At 38.4% G+C, this 23,445-nt stretch overlaps 2 protein-coding genes and 1 long non-coding RNA gene across 5 annotated transcripts in view; 1 reads left to right on the top strand and 2 right to left on the bottom strand.

Moving 5' to 3' along the window:
• Window positions 1-946: 946 nt before the first annotated feature.
• On the bottom strand, window positions 947-7,155 carry DUT (deoxyuridine triphosphatase). Of its 2 annotated transcripts, none has more exons than XM_057369894.1 (7): window positions 6,958-7,155; window positions 6,325-6,487; window positions 4,820-4,911; window positions 4,063-4,107; window positions 2,666-2,740; window positions 1,679-1,749; window positions 947-1,275 (listed from the first exon to the last, which is right to left on the bottom strand). In XM_057369894.1, the coding sequence occupies exons 1-7, from the start codon at window positions 7,001-7,003 to the stop codon at window positions 1,219-1,221; spliced, it is 549 nt and encodes a 182-aa protein (XP_057225877.1). In that variant the 5' UTR covers window positions 7,004-7,155; the 3' UTR covers window positions 947-1,218. The 2 variants fall into 2 exon arrangements, with proteins under 2 accessions (XP_057225877.1, XP_057225878.1); XM_057369895.1 differs by lacking the exon at window positions 6,958-7,155 and adding an exon at window positions 6,882-6,951.
• Window positions 7,156-10,863: 3,708 nt separating this feature from the next.
• Window positions 10,864-23,445, bottom strand: part of SLC12A1 (solute carrier family 12 member 1) — a 41,545-nt gene continuing 28,963 nt past the window's right edge. For both annotated transcript variants that reach the window (XM_057369892.1, XM_057369893.1), the window contains 7 exons: window positions 22,087-22,230; window positions 19,995-20,126; window positions 19,650-19,761; window positions 17,163-17,249; window positions 14,880-15,015; window positions 12,844-12,911; window positions 10,864-12,080 (listed from right to left, as the gene is read on the bottom strand). In XM_057369892.1, the coding sequence (XP_057225875.1) occupies window positions 11,945-12,080; window positions 12,844-12,911; window positions 14,880-15,015; window positions 17,163-17,249; window positions 19,650-19,761; window positions 19,995-20,126; window positions 22,087-22,230 (815 nt within the window). In that variant the 3' untranslated portion in view covers window positions 10,864-11,944. The remainder of the gene's footprint in view (window positions 12,081-12,843; window positions 12,912-14,879; window positions 15,016-17,162; window positions 17,250-19,649; window positions 19,762-19,994; window positions 20,127-22,086; window positions 22,231-23,445) is intronic.
• Window positions 14,999-23,445, top strand: part of LOC130575766 (uncharacterized) — a 27,402-nt gene continuing 18,955 nt past the window's right edge. The window contains exons 1-2 of the long non-coding RNA XR_008965597.1: window positions 14,999-15,051; window positions 23,152-23,331. This is a non-coding gene — a long non-coding RNA (uncharacterized LOC130575766). The remainder of the gene's footprint in view (window positions 15,052-23,151; window positions 23,332-23,445) is intronic.

The following is a 23,445-nucleotide window of genomic DNA, read 5'->3' as shown; positions in this document are numbered from 1 at the left end:
ACTCTTCATTTTCCAGATCCTTGTGGGGGAGGTTGGGATAGACTCTATGAAATGTGTAGTATTTTGGGCCTATTTCACTAGAAATAGTCCTAGACAAGGACATGAAACTAATACCTACAGTATTATCCTGAGCTGAAACTACCAAGCAGAAGAATGGTATGAATCAGTCTAAAAAAGGCCCACCCTTCCACTGCTAAAACTTAAAGCATACTATATCCTACCTGTGATCGTCCAGATAAGACAATCTTAAAGAAAGGCAGCTGCAGAAAAAAAGCGTGAGAGCTTCAGAGCCTTTTTTGATTCTTTTACGTAAAGTGGAAAAAGAGTCACTTTATTTTTTTGTTTCTTCTCCTCTGTGCATGTTCTTTCACCTAAAAGTTAGAGAGGCATTTAAGAAATTCCACACACTTATTGAATCAGGTTTAGGACAGATTCCAAAAGAATTCTCTGTTAACTAGACAAAAGTAAACTTAGAAAAACCAAACTGTGCACTGCTTCAGCAATTCAGAATCTTTCTTCCATACAGTAACTTACTAATAAGTTTGCAACAAATATTTCAACAACCTATTTCATAGCTCTTATTTACTATAYAGAAATTATTTCTAGATGAGTTGTRTTATTGTAATACAAACACTATTGCTTTTTGTTTTAAATTAAAAGTGCTGAAAAACTTGAAGATCGGAAAAGGRTCAAAGTCAGAACTTTAGCTTTGAACAGAAGGCTGTAGGACAGGTTGTAGAAGATGCAATAATAAATATCTTTGTGTTATTCTGATTTAGGGCTGAGAGTAGGAAGCCATATCAATGCTGTCACTGATGCTGTATGAAATAGGCTCTCTGTGAAAACCTGAGCCACGTGAAGGACAGCTTTCAGAAGACTAACACAAACCCTCRAGGGAACAATTGGTCATTTAAGATAAGGTGAGTAAAATAAAATAAATCATAAAGTTGTTTTTTTAATTTATTACAGTATAATTGCCACATAACCAAWGTGTTCCTTTTGCTAAGGAACTTGAAAGAAAAAATACATCAAACTAGTAAGTCAAGCCAGTCATGCACACTTCCTTGTTATGAAGACAAATTCACTGGAGAACAGASAAGTCTCAATAAAACTTGAAATATTTTTATGTACTCCAAAAATCCTACTTCTAATTCAGATGAAAATTTAGAAATAGCGTAACAAAAAAAAAAATATATAGAAAGTGTATTCAAGTAATTTTCAGTTCTTTCCAGTAGAACCAAAGCCACCATCACCACGTTCTGTATCATCCAGAGCCTGAAAGACATCAATTATGATAAGTTGGTTTGGTGCCTTTTGTTTCTATACACAGATACTGTCTATCATGTACTTGTAACAATAGTTATAATTAAGAAATAAAAAAATGCGTATGAGAAACTTTAGAATATCTTTGTACAAACTTAAACAAATACTTGTRAGACAACCTTTTCTAGTATATACTGAACTGTTACTCAAAAACTCTGAAAAATTAGCAAAAAACCAAATCCACACAACTGCAAACAAAGAATCAAGACTCATTCAGGTAGCACTGCTGCTATGCAGTTTTAACACGGTAATTTTAGCGAAGTATTTATCTATATATTTCATCCGGTATATATACAAGTATCTTAAACTATTAATCATTGAAAAAAAGCAGAAATATTTTCTTTTGGCAACTTACTTCAACTTCTTCTAACTCAGGATAATAAATGCGTTCACAGATGAGCTGGGCGATTCTGTCCCCTTTCTTAACTGCAGAAAATTAAAAACATTATTAATTCCTTCAAAAGTAAACAATTAATAGAGACTGTAGACAATCTCCTCTCAAGAATATCAGAATGTAGTATAAGTTTGAAACTTAGTTAAGCAGATGTTAACAGTCCCAGAAAAATACAGGTTAAGAAAAGCTTTTGTTTGGTCCTTTTAAGGTGAAGYGTCAGCAGCTGTACCAGCTCAAGGCCTTTCCATTCATTCCTGCTGTCACACTCTGGYATCTTAAGTATCATTATGCACAAGCACTGCAGAGATGAGAGACAGCTGTATGTAGCTCCTTTTCTGAAATAGATCCAGGAATTTGGAGGGAAAAAAAGCAAACTGATAAAAGGAAAACTTTCTCACTAGTAACCTATCTGGTTCAAAGAACTTCCATAAAAATCTTGTGATGTGACGATGCAGAAGAGGCCACAAAAACACTGACAATATTTTAACTGGGCACTGAAGCTTAAAACTGACTTTTTGCATAAAGACAGCATAATGAAGGGAAAAATCTTTTCTTTATTACTTATGTTTCCCAGGATTCTGGAGAAGGTTTTATCTCAAACACTGCTCAGCTATTTTTTTTTCAGAGGAAGGTAGAAACTTAATAAAAAGTTGCACTTAAGTATAGCTTGAATCTAAAGCTTAGCTGAGTAGGGTTGTTTTGTTTTGGCTTGCCTTTGTGGTGGTGTGGTAGTTTTGGGGGTGGTTTTGTTGCATGCTGTTAATTTGCTGTGAGTAGAATCTTTTCATGTTCCCTTAAAAGGACATTTTTAAGTATCTGTGGTTTGGTTAACTGAGATAAGAAAGATGTTCCCAGCTAATTCCGACTCTGCATAAACTTTTRAAGAAAAAATTAGTTTCTCGTTCTGTCAGATGGCTGGAATTAGGCTCTGCCAAGCTTAACACTTACCTTCAAAAGTCTCCTTGCCAAAGTTGAAGAGTACCACACCAACATTTCCCCTGTAATCCTCATCAATAACACCAGCTGTCAGAAGAAAGAATTTAGAAAGATATCTAATCAGTAAGTGTCAGTATGAGATAACTACATTAGATAGTGTTTAGATTAACAAATGATTACAGTGTCTCATACTGACATCCTTTATACTACACAATTAAACAATACATATGCAAATCCTGAGACATCTAAAATGCTAATCAGTCTTGCAAAASAAATGGAAAAACACCATCACATGTCAAGAAGTGCTTTACCACTTTACTCCTAAGTTTAGTAGCAATACCCTATCTGAAAYCAAGACAGCTGARCCAAATTCAGGCTCCACTTGYTCTGCTAACTTCAGCTCTTTCAGTRTCAAGCAGAAATCTGTTCRTATAACATTTCATTTGAGAGCCATGGATTTGCACAGATCCAAATCCTGTAYCTCTGGCAAGAAATGATACAGCTATATTCAAGTATCAAGACTATAAAACTAGCTTACTCTYATGTTTTGTATGACTGTATTAACTACACATTTCAGAAGATTATCTACCAGTGCATATTAGAACAATYATATTCTGCTTCTTTAGAGTTTTTCTCTCAGATACAGGAGAGATATTTCCAATAGAAAACAGGCGCCTCGGGTTTGGGCCTCCCTGTGGTCCMAAATATGTAATTTGAAGTCTACTTGTAGAAATAATTTAAACACTAAAATTAAATRCCATTCCAAGACATTCCCAGACTTATAGGAAGTACTACCATTAGAGATTACAAACACCAAAGGAAACTGTAGTGTGACTGTACCTTGAAGTTTTAATGTTGAACCACAAAGTGCACATTTAAGAATAAAAACCTGTTTTCTAAATTAGTTTCTTCAGCTTTGTGAAAAAATTATGCATATGATCCATACTTACCACACAATCTCTGCACTAGTTCTAGTGTGGAAAAGGTATTTGCACAGTCCACTTATGTAAAGTTTTGGGTTAATAAAAAAAAAAATTGAACAGCTTCCTAATTAAGATGTTAATTAAGGTCCCAGTAACACTGGGAAAATTTAGAAAAACATGCAATTCTCAACTTGCTGGTTAAAAAGTGGAGAAAGCAGAATATAAGAAGCCATCTTTAACACCTAAACCAAAAAATTAACTTCTATGGTAGGCATTGCCTACAAAAGTATGATAGTTATTATTTTWAAAAAWYMRSMAWTWTTTTTWWWAWTWAWYMARKTTTWACATAATTATGATGCACTGTCTCTCTGAGGTGTTACCAGGCATCTCCTTTTGCCAGACTACCCATGAAGCCATCAGTGTGAAACCAAGGAGCTTCTCTGATCAATATTTAAGACGTCTTAATAAAAAGAATAAAAATCTTACCTCCAACATCTATGAAGTGCTTTGCAGCTAAACCAGAACGTGGTGCTAGAAAAKAATTTTTTTGTAAGTATTACAATTTATGTCTCTAAATACAATATGTATAGGTTATATAGTGTGTTTCCACAGCATCTTGGCAATGAGAATTGTTTCCACAGTCTTTTTAAAATAAACATGATATTACRGGGAATTACAGTAAGAATTTACATATATATTAAACAAAATAACAGTTGCTACAGGATACAATGAAATTGCAATCTTTTAGTGATAGAAATGAATTTTTATTCAACCTTATTGCAGAGTAGGTTTCTCCAAGGAAGGCAACTGGAGCAGACAAGGTCTGCCTAATCTTGGTTTATTTTTGTTGACTACCACTGTTTTGGCAGCATCTCAGAAGAATATTGGGTCAATCCATTTAGGTTACGATGGAAAACAGTATTCAGCAAGCAATTTCCTACGCAGTGTTTGTGATCTGAATTCTGAAACTGCAGAGAATTAATGAACTACTGCACAGCCTATAAAGATGTACGTAGATTACAAGCCCTTTTGATGATCCTTTTGTCSCTTGACATACATCAAACCTCAAATGTATTTGACAACCAGAAAATGTCTGTCACAAGATTGAGTAAATCACACAGCCATGTGACATCCCTTTTTTGTGTAGACTAATTCTGAAAGCTTTAGGGGGAATCTAAAGTCAAGATGGCCTCAAACCTGTTCTAGGATGACTCTGCAACCTTTTTACAGCTTGTGTACTCACCTACTCGGCCATAGCATCCAGAAGGAAGTGCTATTTGAATGTCTGTTTTCACTACAGCCTTTTCCATTGGTGGTATCACACAGTCATAAGCACTGTAAGGAAAGAAATACTAGTTTATAGGGAGTATTTTAAAGATTTCCTTTACTATAACCTAAGGTATAAAATTACCCAGAATTAATCTGCCTGGGAATTTATACAACAAATATTTACAGATTTGCAAATTCTAATGCAGATCCTAAAACACAAGATGTTCCTATTCTGATGGTGCTAGTTTAAGATTCCAGAAGTGTCCTTTGAACAGTGATCCAACTCRTCTCCAGCGAAAACTCCTGCAATTGCTAGCTTTAAATGTTTTTTAATTGGTAAGATAGGCAAAAATTACAAAAAGTTTAACTTTAAAGTAGCCATTAGGTGAACGTGGTTGTGCCTTTTTTTGTGCAAAAAGCAGATAATATGCTCTGATTAAGCTTTCTACAGCAGATGAACTAGTTGTAATCAAAATTAATAATCTATTAAATTACCTTCCAAGAAACAAGGTTTTTTTYCTGAGCAGTCTGTCAGTTCATGATTCACATGATTCTCCAGGGAACTCTGAACTACAGAGATTTTAAGAACTTAGCTACCCAATTGGAAGCTTAATGAARGGCAGCGGGGACAAAACTTGTCATATCTTGACCTTGACAGAGAACTGTTTTTTAAACACTAGGAAACACTGAAAGGTTTTCTATACAACAGACTTCTTCCAGGTCTACAGTGCACCTACTGGAACAAGAACAAAAACAAATCTCCTGAGACGAAAAGGATAAAGAGTAAAATGGAATTAAGCCTGGTAAAGTAAATCTTCAGAAAACAAGTCAGAGAGGTAAAGGAATTACAAGGCTGATTATTGTAATACTAAAAAAGGTAATTTGAAAGTAGTGGGAGTAAAGTTGAGATGTAACTAGTGACTTGATCACAGAAGCACTATGCAATCACAATTCTGGCTACAGCTATTCCTGTACATAATGAAARACCATTGAACGGGCGTCATTATAAATTCAAACAAATCTCCAGCTAGAAGCACTATCAAACTGCCACAACACCCTTTGGCAGGCAGCACCCCAGAGCCAAGAGGAAAGCAGAAAAGCCCAATCCTGGCAGGAGGGCTCACGTGCGCTACCATTTTCTCCTTTCAACAGGAACGCACCTGGCCAATCTGGGCACCAACAGCAATTCTGGATGGACTTTTAGCCAACGACTGCATCTCTGCCTCATGAAATCAATGCTGTATAGCATGGCTGGACCACAAATAGCCGTAAATGGTCAGAGACGGAGGAAAAGGAGCTACGACTAAGTGAGCTCTGGCCTCCTCGCCTGCATGGCCGAGCCTGACCGSGGGCTCAGCTAGGCAAGAGGTCGCGGGGCCATCTCAGCCGCCAGAGCCCCGCGCCCAGGGCTCGCCGAGCGGGCGGCATCGAGCGAGCGTTTCCATCTCGGGTGCTGTACCCTCACCCTCCCTCCCTCACCTGTACAGATCGTAGCCCGCAGCCCGCGCGGAGCCCCTGGAGGGGGCGAAGGCGTTCTCGGACAGCTTGGTGAAGCGGAGCCGCGCAGAGCCCTCCGTGGGCCCCGAGCCCTTCTGCCTCTTGCTCGGGGACGGCAGCGGCACGGCCTCGGAGGCGGGCATGTCTGAGGGAGCGGGAGAGACGCTGTGAGGGACGGCCARCCGCGCGCCAAAAAACCCGCCAAAACGCGGTACAGCCTATGGGGGCGGGAACAGGGGGGGAAACCGGCCCGTGCGCGGCCTCTCCGTGCGCGCCGCAACCCCCATTCCCCCCTCGGTGAGAATGGCCTCGCCCAGCTCCTCCGGGGCGCCCCGCGCCCGCACTGGGGTCCCGCCCCGTGTGCCAGACCGGACTCGCCCCTCTCCCACAGCCGCAGCTCCCGGTCGCGGCCGTGCGGGCCCCGAGGGGGACAGAGCAGGCCCCTGGTGCGGCTGGGCAGCGAGTGTCCTCCCCAGAGCCCCCGAGGGCCGCGGGCTGGATAGCGTGTGCTCTCCCACARGTTCCCCACTGCCCCTTACAGCGCCCGCGGGGGTTCAGGAGCCACCGGAGGCCCCGGCGCAGCATAGCGCTGCCGCCGCCGTGTGGGGAGCGCACCGTGACCGCCCGCCCGGTGCTCCCCGCCGCGGTCCGCATCGCTCATGGGGCGCGGGGAGAGGTGCCGATGCCCCGTTCTCCCCCAGGCCGGGCTCTGCCTGCCGGCGCAGCCCCTCCGGCAGCGGCCCGGCCCGCGGCGTTCCTCGGGATGCGGCGGCGGSGCTGCCGCGGGATGGCGGGCGGACCCCGCGGGACGCTCCTCGTTGCCGGGGGACGCGATTGCGGCTGCACGGGCGGGCGGGGCCGGGGCCGGGGCCGGCGCGGGGAGTGCGGGAGGGCACGGTTCCCTCAGAGGGGCCGGGGGGCCGACCCCGTTCCCGCATCGCACAGCCCGAGCACAGCGGCCTGCCCCGCGGCCTGCAAGCATCCCCTGTCCGCCCACAGTCACAGGGCGCTTGGGGCTGGGAGGGACCTCTGGAGAGCATCCAGTCTARTCCTGCTGTTAAAGCACATCATCTTAGAGCGGGTCTGCACACAGTAATGGCAGAGACTTCTTCAGAAATGGTCAGGCCATGACAGAAGCGTTTGCCTTATGAAAAGAGAAGAATTCTTGATGATCCAGTAGATGGGAAAAGCTGTCAATGCTTGGCCTGCCCTGTTCTTGTGTCTCAGAGCAGAAGACTCACGATTTCATTGTTTGTAATACTCTGTCCTTTTGCCGTCCAATCTATTATGTAATTTCCCCCTGTATCTATATATTTTTAACTACCTATCTATATATATTGTGTAGGACATAACTATATCCCTAGTAATAGGGATTTTCCTGATTTCTGCTGTGGGCTGAAAAGGCTATCCCATTGCATTCATAGTTTTAAAACTGTCTCTGGTGAGACTAATGAAGGTGTTTGTCTCTCTGCAAAATAGCAACAGACTATTGGATTCTTTTTGCTGGTCTAAATTTGTCAACAATTCTTTGTGATTTAAAAAAAAAAAAACAACAACCCAGTTAAGTGTATGTGATTATCTCCTTGCTATTTACATTTTTTAGGTGCAGMCAGATGGCAGTGAAACCTTTACTACACATTGCAGTTTAGTTGTGAAAGGCATTTTTTTTTAAGACTGTCCCAGTTTGGGTTTTATTTTGTTCCTCTTCAGTCTAAATAGTATGCACTATTTGAAAGAGAACGTGTATATAACACAGACCCATGTGAAAAAACTACTTAAAATGTTTTATCKCTTCTGACGTAAGTGATCAAAAAACCCAAGATTATAGGAATTGAAGTTTTATCAAACTAATACCTTATTGTAAATGCTTATTTGTGTAAACAGGACTTTATAGTGTTTACAACTGCATCCCTCATTGTAGTGTAGACAAGGACCAATTTTATGAATGGCCAGGCTTGGTGAGGCAGGCTGGGGTCTAAACTGTGTTTAAGGTAGCCTGGAAGCCCCTGCATAATAGAGAGGAGGAGTCAACCAAAAATATTATTAAGGAGAAGGGTCTCTGCTGAATGACATGTGTTTTTTTCCCCAGATCTTTAAAAGGGAAGAAAACCACCCCAACTTTATGCCTGAAGCCTGGGCGAGTTTACCTTTGTGCCTGGAAATGCATTGGTGGCTCTGCAGAGTCAGTCTTCCTGCTTTCTTGATTCCTGTTAMCTGTGGACATGTCTCTTGCTTGAAAACTAGAGTTGCTGAAATTGCTTTTGCCATAAAGGTCTTGAAATACCACATGGAATTAGAGAAAAAATGAGAAATGTCTAGGTTTTCTGAGAAKTAGTATTGCCTAGTCAGAAAAGCTTTTGGTAGGACTTTTCAAAGATGTAATCAGAATTTCAGAGGTTTAAGATTGATCAAATTTCCTAGGCAGGTGGGTGGAGCTTTGTGATTGTGAAGATTGAGTGGAAACTTATTTGCGTGTGAAGTAGGATAGCAACATGCTTTTTGTAGTGTAGTTGCAGTTGTTTCTCCTTACTTACAATGCAGTGCCTTTTTGTTTAGGTAGCTTTTCTATTTGCCCTGTTGGATAGCTGATTTAAAAATAAACCAKCTTCTCAAAAATAATCTCTGTTAGGGACTGAAAAACCTAGCAAAAGGCACATTAGAAGGATGCTGTTCTGGACTACGGGTGCATAATCTGGACTGTGCTGTAGGGGTATGTAATCAAGGTGAACAATTTGCCAGTGGTTGTAAAAAGATTTAAGGAAAGTATAGATTGAACTATGATGAAATGCCTTCTGTGAAACCTGTTGGAGCTCCACTAAACATTAGGAGGGAAGGGTAAGATTCACTGATGAGAGGAACAATATGGATCATTCTAACAGGCCCTTAGGCATAAGCTTAGCTGTGCAGGATGCCTGGGCTTTTGAAGAAAATTCAAAATATTCTTTGTTCTTGCTTCATAGCAATGATATTTTCACACTTTAATGTCCCTGGTCACCTTACATTTTCTTGCTTTTGTTGTGGCTGATCAAATCAAACCTAAATTATATAAACTTACAGAATTGATAGTGTGATATAAGCTAAAAATTTCTAGACAGTGTTGGAGCTGTATTTCTTCCTAGAGATGTCAAGCATGTAATTAAAGTTTAGTTACTAACTTGATGATAAAATTCAGCAGTCATTTTATGCATAACTTATACAAAAGTGTCTCTTACAGAGTTGGAAATGAGGTAGGAAGACTTAACAAAATATTGCAATCTCAGTTACAATTTAAAATAGTCCATAATCAGTATGCTCTCCAAATTGGTCCACATACATTCAGAAATCATGGTGAGARCAGGAAATAGAAACTGCTAGGCAAATACTTTGTCTAAATTACTTGTGAATTTGTGGAAATAACACCTTCAGGTAGTTAAGTGCTCTTGCATCCTGAGTTTATCCCATTACAGTTTATCCCTGTTGTGTGGTTACGTCTTCTAATTAATCACTGTAGTCCAAACGAAATTTTACAGAAATGTGTATGTGTACTTACTGTTTGATGACTGTTTATTTAGAAAGGTACCTCTTGGGATTTGTTTTTGCAATGGCCACAGCAGTGTGTTTATGAGAGAGCAGTGTGAATAGTACTGAAAGTTCCATTGCTGGTTCATTTAGTGCTCATTTTCTTTTTGGATCTGTTTAGGTCCCTCAGGAAAGTTTGGGTCAATGTTCTCTATAGATTAAGAGTTACAGTACTTGGGAATATTTAGGAAACAATCCCCAGTCACATACTTAATTAAAAGGCTTAACAGATGTATAATTCCTCCAGGTCCTTGTGTAGATTGTGATAAGAAACACACAGAAGCCTAAGTGGAGCCTCCCTAAAAGCTCTTGTTTCTTGGCATTGGCTGGGTACCATTCAGATTGTATCTCTGTGGTTTGTGAAGTGAGGTGGAAAGRATGGTGACCATTACAATTCTAGAAGGAACTGGGAGGACTTGGCAGCCTGTAACAAGCTCCAGTTTCACTGCTGACATCACTGTGAAGGATGAGAACAATCCCCTGTTTTGCAGATGTAGAATGTGAGCTTGGGTTTGTTCAGAGTTGTGCAGGAAGTCTGGTATAGGGAGGAAACTTTGGTGTAATGCAGTTAGGTTGTAAAATGATCCTTCAGTCTGGTTGTGAATGTATAAGAWGCAAAGGAAGAACATTATGAGAAAATATCAATATTTAATATCCTGCCTTTAATAGATGGAGAAAATAAAGMATGGATTACTGGGCTACATTAACATGTTCTGCTGAATTGCTGCTGTTGAACTGAGAAAAAAATATGAATATCAAATGTTTGTCATTTTTGGAGATGGAGTGCTAGATCCACCGCAAGTTAAATTCTAATAATTCAAGCGAGATGGAAGCTGAGGCCTGCTTTCAAATATAAATCTAGTGAAATTCAGGGTTYCTTGGCTTTCATGAGGCTTAGATGTCAGTTGATCTCTGCAAAGGAGTTTCAGGACTACAGAAAATAAATTAGCCATGTTCCTTGATGGTCTTTAATTTACATAATGCTTATACATAGGATATAGCTTTACCCATTAAAAAGAGAAGCTGCTTTTCTTGACAGCTGAAATTATAAAGTACCATAATGTTGCAGAGCAGAAAATAGAAAAATTACACAACTTAAAGGATTGCCTTTATTTTAAGTTAGTGTATAATTAATATTATTTAGAAAGTGAAAAAATAAGAGAAATCTTTTACATAAATCAAAAAATAAGGCATTCAACTCAGCAAATGAGTTTTTGTTGTTTTCRAATCACATAAATCACTGTACATACTATCCCAAAGTATAATGCCAGATTGTATTAACCCTAATACTCATAGCAAAAATTGTCAGAATATTTGGTGTCTTACTAATTGTTTGTGAAATTTACTTGCCACGTGTATTTCTTTCAATCACACATTCCATTGCATGTCAGAGCTTGTAAATGCATTATCAAATCTTCTAATAGAGTCCATATTTTCATATATCTAAATTTTTTTGTTTGTCACTAAATTAGAAGCATTTGAATTAATTTAAATTAGCAGAACAATTTAAGTAAAAGCATCTGCTGTAGGCAATATTACAATCAAAAAGCATTACATGTATTCTACTTGCATTCTATCAGTTTATGACTTACACTGGATGGATGCCATACCGGTTTTTTGTCTCACAAGTTGATGTATTTCATTTTAATCCTACTGTATTAGCAACTAGGATACTGCAATTTGAAATAATTATTTGTAGATTTAATGCTTTTGTATTATAGCAGTTAATTTTGGCTTTCTAGGATAAATACCAAAACTTTTTGAATACCTTATAAAGTCAGAAGGATTTCTTCTTTGTGTGGTCAAAATATCATATGACATATGGGTAGATTTTCTTTCTTTTGCCTGTACTGGAGTGTAACACCATCAGGGACCATTGACATTTTTTGTCTTAATTCTTTTCTGTGTTGCTTTGGGTTTTTGAAAAATTTCTGTCATTCTATAGAGTTTTAGATTTATATTGAGTGTGTTCTTGATAAACCATTGCCATTAGAAATTCAGATGTTGGAACCAAGCAAGGCATATTCTAGGCACTGATGTTTCTCTAAGAATAGAAAGTCAGTACATTTTTGTGGTTGCCTCTGACCATTAACACTGGAGGAAGATTCTTGGAGAGAATTTCTAGCCAAGCCATGTACAGGTAATCAGACACTGCTCCTTTTCTTGCCACAGGGAGGCTCCTGTTTAGGCAGAGGGAAAAATAAAATTATCATTATGAAGGCAGGGGTAGCCCAAGCTTCTCACTAAATAATAAGTAGAGAACATCAGCTGTTCATATACAACTCTGATATAATTAGAATACATGATTAATTKAATATCATAAAGCAAAAAAATACCATTAGGCCTTAATTTGCAAATCTAGCTCACCCTGTAGTACTGAACATGAATTGTTTGTGATTGTAACCTTAAACTGGCAAAGAGTATTTTCGGAGTCATAAAATGCATACATAATATGATTTTAAAAAAGGATAAAAATACAGCACATGCACAGTTTTGCAGTCCATCAGCCTATTTTCTGATCTGCAATTACTGTGAGTTGGGAATTTAAAGTGTGGGTCAATTTATGGCAAGTATTACATGATCATGCCTTTTTTTTGAGATGGAATTAATAGAACTATAGAGGTTTATCTATGCATCACAAGTGCAAGCTAATTTATTGAAGATGTGTATAAAAATGTGTCTCTAAATATAAATTGATTCTGGAAAGGAATTTTTTGGGCTTTATTGGTGGCCTCTTTTCCTTTATACAATTGYGTGATCACCAGGAAAGATTCATATTCAGTGTAGTCTCAGAGAGCCATCAATCCAGATGCAAGTCCTTCAGAAGGTACTTRAAAGATTACTTTTGTGCTCAATGAATTAGCACAAGGGTTTTTGTTGCTCCAGTTCAGGATGGCATTACATGTTATTCTTAGAGTTAGAATCAAAAATCTTGCAACTCACAGGACAATGATGTTGGCTGCTCTCGAATGCTCTTGTAAGAGTTCATTCAGACGGACTTGACGGTAACTCTGATTAAAACAACAGGAARAGAAAAAATCAGTTAGGTCATTGATCCTCAGTTCTGGTGTCTTTTGGACTTCTGCCCGCCCTCTTGCCTGCAAGATTTTCTGCTGTTGCTTTGGCAGCACTGGAAGCCACCTCTGCTCTGGGGTCCAGAGTCATAGCAATGGCAAAATAGGAGACTAAGCCACACTTTTTGATTCGTATAGTTACATTAGGGTCAGAGTTGTTTGCCCCTGTGCAAGGTTTCCTGGGGATAGGGATTATTTTTGTACTGTGCTTACTTTATGGTCAACCTCAGGCCCTCAAAGTTTTTGTATTTTAACAAGTCACAGGGAACAAGAGACCAGGGCAGGTTTGTGTAAGATAGATGTATCTTAACTGATCTTGTAAATTATTTTCTCCTTCCATGGAAAGTAAAAAGCTGTTTTTTTTCTCCATTCTGTCCTTAAATTTTCCTTCTGTACAGAATTTTCAGTGTTCTTTTACACMTATTATGGGTTAGAATCCTCATAATTTAGCCAGTTGCTTCATGAGAATCATCCTGTAACATCACCCTTTATCTGTGCTGCCAGGTTTTTTTCAGGTGAATTGTAAATGTGTTCTAATGTCCTCTGTAAAATTCCCAGAACTGCCTTACTTCTGAAGATAAGGGGCATATCTTTCCAGATGTGTAAGCTAAACCTTTTGTTGCTGTTCTTGTTTTACAGTATAATTTGGCATTTTCATATTGCTGACACTTTTCAACCTATGGTTTTTTTTCTGGTTCCTAAGTGATGTAGAGAAGACCAAGCTTAATTATGTTCTTTTTCTATTGTGTCCTCCCTGGTTCTGYACACAAGTGTCTGTGATTATATTCCTGTTGTCTTTTATACTGAGATGTTTTAAGGGTTCTGACTCTCAATTTTTGATGAAATGGTGAGAGTAATTCTAAAGTTTTCTGCCCRTAGCTGACTACTATAACCTTATGCTGGTTATCAGCTCCATGARAAGGGTAATACAGTGAGCAGTCAATCTGCTCACAGCTGCTGCAGTCAGTAGTATAGTGTCTTATCTTCAATCATCATTGATTTCTGCTTATGTTARTATATCAGGCTGTGACTTCTGGCAGTTCTGAGCTCAGAGTTGCAATCCTTGCTCTGCTGAGGTTGTTATCAGCACCATAAAGTGAAGATAAGTAAACATCCAGTGTACTCAGGYTAATTCCACAGGAACCATAACTAAAATTGCTAGATTAATTCTCTCTGAGTTACAGGACAATTTGTCTCTTAAGGGTGAAAGAGTTTGCAGTATTCTTGTGTCACCGGCCTGATGAAGCCTGGTGGTTCATTGGTCAAAAAGGTATTTTTCCAGCAAATTTAAAGAGCAGACTGGGCTCCTGTTCACCCAGTGGATCAGCCAGCATCAGCTTTGAAGTTCCYCTGAACTGCCAGAGACCTCCTGCATGGTATACTGGTATACTGGTTTAGTCTTCACTGTACTATTGAGGTAAGAGTTCATGCTCAACCTTGCCTTCAGAGAAATTTCTAGCCTTAGTTGAAATGTCTGGATTCAGTTCTAAATTGCACAAAATGTTGAATGTTTGRAACTGCACCCTTTAGGAGATTCAAACTCCAAAACAGTGGAGCCATTTAATAAATCTCTCAGCAGATCCAATTAGCTCAGCCTCAGTGCAGCACCCGTGGCTTCTGGTTCAGAGGTGGTTTTCATCTGGCTGGCTTTGATGTGGGCAGAGCCTGTCATCAGCCTGGAAAAYACTGTGTAAACATGCCAAGGTCTGAGAGAGCTCAATGATGCAATCATAACACACCTCTGCAGCGTTTACAATATAAATCCAATCTGTAAATATCAAATACAGGTTTGTACATGCCATGTTTCTAATGCCATATCAGTTATTTCACATTTTCCTGCTAATCACTTCAAACATCTGGAGGGTAAGAAAAGGTACATATRTAAAAAGGAAGGTGAGGCTTTACCTTCTCCTTGAATGCTTCCAGCTCTGCATCTGTAATTTTCCATGGAGCCTCTCTCTTTAATTTCTCAGCAGTTGTTATATCTTTGCAGCTTTCGTGGAGGCGATATGGTTCAATCATCTCTTCAAAGAATTTCCAGCTGAAACGGAAATTACAATGGAGGTCTTGCTGCAGGGTATGAACTYGCTAACTTATTTCACAGTAGCTGTGTATGACAGGCCTCACTGATAATAATTATAGCTGAAAAACGTGCAAAATCTTTAACTATTCTTCACTACATTGTGCCCCAAGTTATATCTGTGCCACTTCTGTATGTTTGGATTATTTGAGGATACTTTAAAGGTTATTTGAGGATAATTAAACACTGCATTTAGCTGAGAATTTTCTGCATTGTCCTGGTTCTAGAGAAAATACTGGAATGGGTTTTACAGTAACTCCAAACTGCAGTATAGTGGTTACTAATATTAACAATGAATGTGAGTCTCCTCATGAATACTGAGTTTTTTACTATTTCAGCACTGGCTGGACCGATCATCTTGCTGATACAGTTTTACTGATGGTTTTAATGAAATGGATAAATAGATTATACAAATTGCTTGTGACAAGGGGCTGAAGGAGACATTGTAGGGTTTTCTCTATATGTGGACTCAGAATTATGTTCAGATTTTCTCTCTAAATTTCAAGTTGTTTCTTGAATTTTGAAGTGTTTTCTTCTGGAGAGCCTTATTGTCCTTTTGTACTTCCTTGCTTGCCCATTGTTGAAAGTTTCTACCATCCCACAGAAAACTCAGGGAGTTTCTTTTGTATGGATGGGAGTATTTCTCTGAGCACTTTGTGCTAACAGGCCTCACTGTGATGTGAAATGGGAGACTGGGCACAGGCTGGACTCAGCTCTGTCTGGGAAGCCAAGAGATGGGTTAAAGGCCCTGATAGTGTTTAGTGTTGCTAAGTTGTCAGAGTTTGTCAACATCCTTATTGTCTGTTTCAATATGTAAAATAGTGATAATCCTCTTACTATTATTGAAATAGATGGGATGCCAGCTGGAAGAGAGATACAATGGTCTGTCTAGCAAGTGTCTGGCATAATATTCACTTGTTCAGTTCAGATAGTGATGATGCAGCAAATGTATGTGTTTTATATGTTAATGTCAGATCTGAATTCTTTTTTATAGCTTTTATTTATGTAAAACCACTGTATTGTACCGGAAGGAAAAAAAGTATTCTGCACAGTTTTTTATATAATTAAAATGTATTACCTGAGAGACCAAGAGGGCACTAAAAGGGGACTTTGGATGTCTAGTAATAAAATCTTTATATTCTTTAGTTGTATTTCTTCAGTCAAAATCTCCAATGGTCCATAGTAACACTGATGAATCTAAGATTGTTTCTGCCAAGTTTCGTGTGTGTGTAGAGATGGGACACAAAAGGATTAAGAGCCTAACCTGGAATTGGGCTTGAACTCAGAGGGAAGGCTTTGGTTGGAGTAAGGGATGGGATGGAAGAGAGTATAGCAAGATCAGCACGTTTTCAGAAGAATTGTAAGACTAAGAGCAGTACTGTAAATTGAGATTAGGATTCAATTGTTCCCGGAAAACATCCTACTATATACTTGTGACTGCATAAGCAGAATAAATACATGATTTCTCTGGAGATATGTTTTAGAGGGCAAGGTTAAGTTTTGGTGGTTTGGATTTTTGTTTTTCTACTAACACAGTAGAAGGTGGAGCTTTTTGAGCACTGTTTTACTGACTTCCTAACCTCTGTCTAAGACCATTAATTCTGTAGATGAGTTAATTTTTAAAATATTGAGCCTTCATTATATCTGAGTGATAGGGGAGTATTATAATATCCTCATGGGAGAGAGTAAGTATGTTTGTGTTTGACCAGAAAAATGTTACAAATTTGTTGTAAAACCCAGAAGGCTGAGTTGACAGTGATGGTAAGTTTTCAGGAGAACTGTGACTGACTGGAGTCTATTGCAACCGAAATAAATATGAAAAGTTATCATAATGTGTCTGTTAAATTTAGTGGGTGATACGTATGGTGTCTAATTAGTCTTTGCAACATAAAGAAAAAGACTACACATGGTTTTGACCCTTTAAGCTGTGATTGTTAAAAGGTTTTTTTCTTTTTCTTGCTCTTGATACTTAGAAAATTATTACAATTTAGTGACAATGTTATTTTCTGTGGTGTGTTTTGTCTTTTTGTTTTTAATGTTCAGCATAAAAGAAAAAGCTCTAGATAAAGGCTGGCTGCTAAATAATGAATTTTGATAATGCTTCTTACCTCTCTTTGTTGGGCTTTATATTGATATCACAAATGATATTAATATCAGCAAATTTTATTCTGAATTTGCTTAGGAGTGAAGCCATCCTGAAAACAAAAGAGAGAATATTTTATCATTGTATTTTTGAGTATCTTGTATCAAAGAACAAATGAGTTAGACAATTGCATTTTATATCTTATCTTAAACTATATGACAAATTACTGTAAATGCTTTAGTGTTTCAATTTCCAATTACAGAACTGGATTAATGTGATTGCTGTAGCATAATTCATTTAACTGATGATCAATGAAAATCACAAGAAAATGAAAATTAATAGCAGACAGAGGGCAGAGTATTTCCATTTTGGGAAAACAATGATACTTTAGGTATTTGCAAAGACTTGAGTTATAAAGGAAGAATATTTAATATACAGTAGGTCAGAATTCTCTAATGCATACAGAAAGCTTCTATTATTCTGTTACTGTCAGAATGCTGTGCATGGAGTTTGTACGATACCAGTAGTGTATGTGTTGGTGAAAATTTGGTTCAGAAGGTTGGTGTGCAATAAAGAATCTTTCTCATCTCTTTCATTTATGAATTTTTATTGATCTACTCACATATTGTCTTTACACATGTTCATAAAAGAAAGTACTTTGCTTTATTGCTCCAGTTGGCAGAAGGAATAGTTTATAGCTTTTTGTGTGTTTGTACTGAGGTTAGAGAGGTTTAATTAAGCAAAACAGTTTTGCCTTTGTTTGAACCATGGTTGGGATGTTATGGTTCTTCCCCACACCTTCTTCTCCCACTTTCTTTTTTGTTTCTTTTTTCTTTTTTTCGGTATGTAAGCTTTGGATTTTGAAAAGGTCAGATAGTTCCTAGCAGCAAACCATGGTAGAAATACATTTTTGTTTATGACCTGAGAGTTTACTCTTCTTTTATATATATATATATATATATATGTAAGAAAAACATACCCCTTGTATTTGTATAAATCTTGATGTCCCTTGGGGCAATCCTTGTTTCGAAAGTAAAGAGCAAAATGTCAACTTCTGTGGAAAGGTTTTAATATTTGGGGAATTACATGCTAGTAATGGTCCAGTTAAATTTGACTTCTGAATTTGAAATACGTGGCTGAAATTGTACTTGGATTTTGCATTAGATCTACCTAGGGAATGGAGGAGCCATCCAGTTTGGATTTGTCTCTTTGAAGGCTTTTGCATATGGCAGGTAGATCATGTTTTGAGAAAAGATGGTGTTTAGGTAGCAATACAGACAAATCCTGTTTCCTTGGGGACAAACTGGGTCATTATCAGCTGTCCTGATCGTGCTGTTTACTCTGGCCTTTGTGGGACAAGCAGTGGATGCAGGTGTCAGACATGCCTCTGTGAAATCTGTCATGTTTTGACAAATCCCTTTTGGTGTCAAAACTTCCTGCTTCCAGCAAAATTTGGTGATTAGAGGGTCTAGATTCAGGAGCCTGGTTGCAGTCCTGGTTGCAGCCAGGATTGGGCAGACTCTGGACAGGAAGCAGAGAACTCTTCCCCACAGTCCTTGAGCAGCTCTAAGGCTTTCTTTTACCCAATTACACAAATAGTTTGTACAAACATTTGTGGATCTCTTCTACAGAAGTACATGAACTTTAGGGTAATGTTTAAAATTGACTGACCACATTGGAGTAAAGTTTGCTTTATGTTTTCTCTTGATTTCAGGGAACATCTTATGGCACCTGTCTTTCCAAGGCACTGTGTTCTAATCCTTGTAAAGCTAATGATTCTAACTCCTGTCCTTGAACCCCTCTCACTTGTTTGCCCCTGGAGTATTGACTGAAGATGATGTTTTTAACTGTCTACATGGTGCTTCTGCTCTTTGTTAAGCAGTCACTGACTTTCATCCCACTGATGGTGAAATGGCTGTGCCTCCAGTGTGTAAAGTGCTGTGAAAGGAAAGGTCCTACATACAGTGATTATAAAAAATAAGTTTATATCAGTACTTTCATTTGCTCAAAGGCATATGATGATTATGAAATCTGGACTTTTTTTAAAATGCTGAGTAAAATCAACTTGGCCTTAAAGTTGATTAACTTTTTAACTTCCTTATATTTTACCACAGTTAATCACATTTATGTGAATTATCTGGCTATACTATGTGCATTTGAGAGCTTCATATGCAATTTCACTTGCTGCTACCTGGACAATCTTATGTAAATCCCATAAAAGTAATTATATTCTCATTACAGAGTGCAGACTGCTCTTCTCAGAGAAGGCAATATGAGCTATTAATGRGGAAAAGTGCTGGATGTGAGTTTCCTTTGGTAATCACCATTTGCAGAGCCTTGAGGGCTATGCCRTAAGTTCAACACATTTCAATCAAGAACTTTTTTTTTTTATGCTGCCCACAGTGCAACAAACCAGTTGTGCTGAAGAAGTTCCACTTTCCTGCTGTATATGCATTATATTCAGCATCAATTCAAACTCTTTAAACAATGAGAAAAGTAAAGGTGTATTTACACTAGTTTTTCCTCTTCAATCCTATTGACTTTTCCTCCAGTGAAGATCCTTAATTTACAGTTCTTCCACTTCTTCCTGATAGTTAGAATGTAGGGAATTARGATTGTTAGACCTGGAAGAACATATAAAATTGGAGGGATATCAGATTAGTGCATTGTATAGTAAAAAAAAATAATTTATCTTTTACTTCAGCAGTGTTAGAMATAATTTTAAAACCTTACAGTCTGATATAAAATTGACTATGCAAGCTTAACAGAAGCCAGTTTTATGCAAATTCCCAAGTTGATTTTTRTATTTGGTAACAGAGAAATCTCTCTCCCTGTGGTTCCTACTCAAATTCCTTACCTCCATCATCGAACAGCCACCAAATGTCAATTGTACCTTTTCCTTGCTTCTTTTTAAATTGAGTGCTGGCTTCTAGCAGCTTCTGATTGAATTCACCCACATGCATTGACTGTATGGTGTTAATGGTGCTCTCTGTAATAAGAAAGAAAAAAATTTGGAAGGATGTCTGATAAGTGAGGCAATAAGTAGTTTAAGGGAGCCAAATGGAGGGAAAGCTTCAGGAAAATGTACTGTTTCTAACATAATTTCTGTACTTGAAATCTGAAAAAAAAGGTACAGAGTAGATGCTTTGGACTTATAATGTTCTAATATACACAGAAACCAAAGCTTGTGTTATTACATTGTCACTAGATCATAACATCTTGAAAAAGGCTACCTGATTATTTGTTCTCTGTCTCTTTTTAGTTGATGTAAAATTCACTGGGGCCTTAAAATGCAACTGGGAAATATCTGATGGATTTWAGAAGTAAATGTGTCATTTTGCATAGTTTACAAGCTCAGGTGTCTTGTAAAATACAGAGCTCCCTGAAAGGCACAGTCACAGGGGATGAAATGAGCTGATGAGGTACAGGGAGAGCACAGGTGAAGCTGCAAGTCAGAAAACACAAGCACATATGGGTGTTTCCCTGTGCTGACATGGTCACTGCTAATTGGAAATAAATTTTGATTCTTGCTGTTTGCTTGGCTGGCTTTAAAAGGTATAGTCTTGACTCTGTACTGACAATACCTTCTCTCATTCCATCTTGACTCTACTAACAATACCTTCTCTCATTCCACCTTTTGAAGCCTGTGGCTTTGTTATTTCTTCTCTTTCAGTGATTTCAAAGAGATGGTGTCAGAACAATATTCTAAGTGGAACAGAGAGGCTTCTTCAGAGGTTTTACTCTGATCTGCTAGTTCTGAAAATGCTTTGTTTGGTTTTCCTCTGTTTCTGAAGTGTGTGTAGGATAGTTCTAAAGCAGTTACTGGCTTTCCTCTWCAATTCTAGCTAGCATCTCTGCTGGAGGATGCAACAACTCTGGGGAGTATGAACATAAAAATGAAACAGAGAGGCAGGGCTATTTATTACTATAATCTATCTAATATAGAGAGCCCAAATGTGTAATATGTATTTCCTTTATGCCTTTCTCAACTAAATCAAAAAGGGAAGTTGAAACAGGGGTGCACACTCTTGGTGGAATTGTCATAAAAATATATTCTACTGAAAGCTGCGAAATGAGCTGAAGTCTGCCAGCTGAAAAATCATGGCATTTTATGTTCCCAGTCTGTAGATCTTCCAGGTACCTGTGGGAGTTGTGTGCACAGCCAGATGTAATAGTYTCTGCAGGTGAAAACTCTCAAAATTCGGGTCTGCRTACAAGCATGGCTTTGGGTGGGTCATTACCATTACAGCCTAGCAGTTATGAAATRAGACCTTAAGTTGGGTCTGTAGCATTTTACTGTATCTGAAATGTAATGTTGACTTCATCAGCTACACATTTAAGTTATGTGCTAATTAGTGACTTGACAGTATGCGGTGTATGTACTTTCAGTATTTTTACCACCTTCACTTGTGCATTTTTATGAAATTATGCTTAGAATATAGAGCAGTTGTTCTATTTTTACCTGTTTTTCAGCTGTGTACTGTTTGTGTGTGTGCATGTTGAGTAAGTTTGCATGTTCCCTGAATATTGTGCATTTGTTCCAATTTTCTTTAGAGAGGAGAAAAGGCCTCTGCTTAAAAACTTAAAACACCCTATTGAAAAGAAATAAAAATCAAAAAAACCCCAAACCAATATGTTCTGTATTCCTCAAACTTTAATAACTGTGTTCCTTTTTTGACAAGTAGAAGTGAACCTAAGCTGAGCTGAGCAGTTTATCTAGCCAATGAGGGGGGAAATGTTTGTGTTGTAGGTAGTGTGTCCTACGAGCTGAGGATGTCACCGTGCTGCATTACTGGATTGTGGCCACCACAGTTTGCACAAAGGAGGTCCTGTTGCAGGGGCTTCTGTGTGGCTCAGGAGTTTTTGGCTTGGAGTTAAGTCCAGTTTGCATATTGGTGACAGTGCAGTGCATTGAAGAGCTGGGGATAAGTTGTTATTTTGGGACTTACCCTTCTTTGTTTCCTGTTTTGAGATATTGAGTGTGCTGGCTTTTTTGAAGAATCCACAGATGCCCTTTTTTCCTTCTTCAAAATCATTTTCTTTAATGGTGGCTTCCAGAGCCARTCTCTCCTGCTCCAGCTTCTCTAATTCCTCTGTTAATATTTAGAAATAAATAATAGTAGAAAAAAGTAAGAGAACTGGTAACACATTGCTGTCTTTTAAATGAAATCCCTGACTGAATGATATAATTGGTGTTGTGGTACTTTGTAGACAATATGAAGCTCCTGGGACAAAAAACTCTTWAAATGCTTTTTCTTTGCAAATCAGTAGGGAGGAAGAAGCTGAATTCACCTCTGAAAGGCCTACAGAAATACATAATGATCCTGAATAAATGATCATTGTCTGTACTGAAACATTTTTCATGTTTTAATCTTTTAAGCATTTGCTGCAAAGATGTAAGATTAGCTAATCAATTCTGTAAATGTAGTAATACAGAAGAACAATTTCATCTTAGCAATATTAGACTTCTGCTGAGAAAAAGGTACCATGTGTTATTGTGGAATATATTATGGTGAGGTACTAATTAATATGATCCAGGCATTTGCCTGCAGAAAACTTTTTTCATAAGRAAAACTTCTATTTGAGTAATACATGAACTAAGTATGAAGTAAGTTAATTTAAGACATTGTATTAAAAAGTGAAATGAACCCTCACTAGCTAGACATTATTAGCTCTTTTAGCACCCTCAGTTGCCAACAGAAAGAATATACTTTCTTCTACTTTTTAATCAATGACAGTCGTGTGCTTTTTATTATACATGGTGATAGCCACAAACTTAATGGTTACTCAAAACTAAAATTTCAGCTTCTCTGTTGAACAGAATGCTGTATTAAGTATAAGAGAATACAATGATCATTGTWTTCCACTACAAAGACCCTGTATCTGCTTCAAAATATTTCTTTGTATTTGAGGCTTGCCCCCCCCCTTAATTCTTTCTGACTCCTTGTGTCTTAACACTTGAGCATTTGCTCGTTTGTAAGAGTGCCAAGTTGTTTTTCATTGTATTTTTACAGGTGTTCCAATGATTGTGTATTCTGAGCACTAGTTTGACTTGCATCGAAAAGAGACAGGCAGATCTCTCTCAGAAATCACCAGGGGGAGAAGAAAAGCCTGATCCGTTTGGAATTTTTTTTTTTTGAGTCCCTGTAGTTTTGCCCCGTGGGTCTCCATGCACATCAAGCTGCCAGCTCTGAGTGAGTACTCATCTATCCTTGTTCCTCAAAAATGAGTCTCTGGCGCCTTTTAATTCTGCGCGGTGATTTGCTTGGAGGGGTTCCCTCATTTACCTGACCCTTTTGCTTGGAGGG

The sequence above is a fragment of the Malurus melanocephalus genome, unplaced genomic scaffold (genome assembly GCF_030028575.1).
Source record: "Malurus melanocephalus ecotype Western Australia unplaced genomic scaffold, MMel_1.1 scaffold_116, whole genome shotgun sequence".
Classification (NCBI taxonomy): domain Eukaryota; kingdom Metazoa; phylum Chordata; class Aves; order Passeriformes; family Maluridae; genus Malurus; species Malurus melanocephalus.
This window is presented reverse-complemented; position numbering and strand designations above follow the sequence as displayed.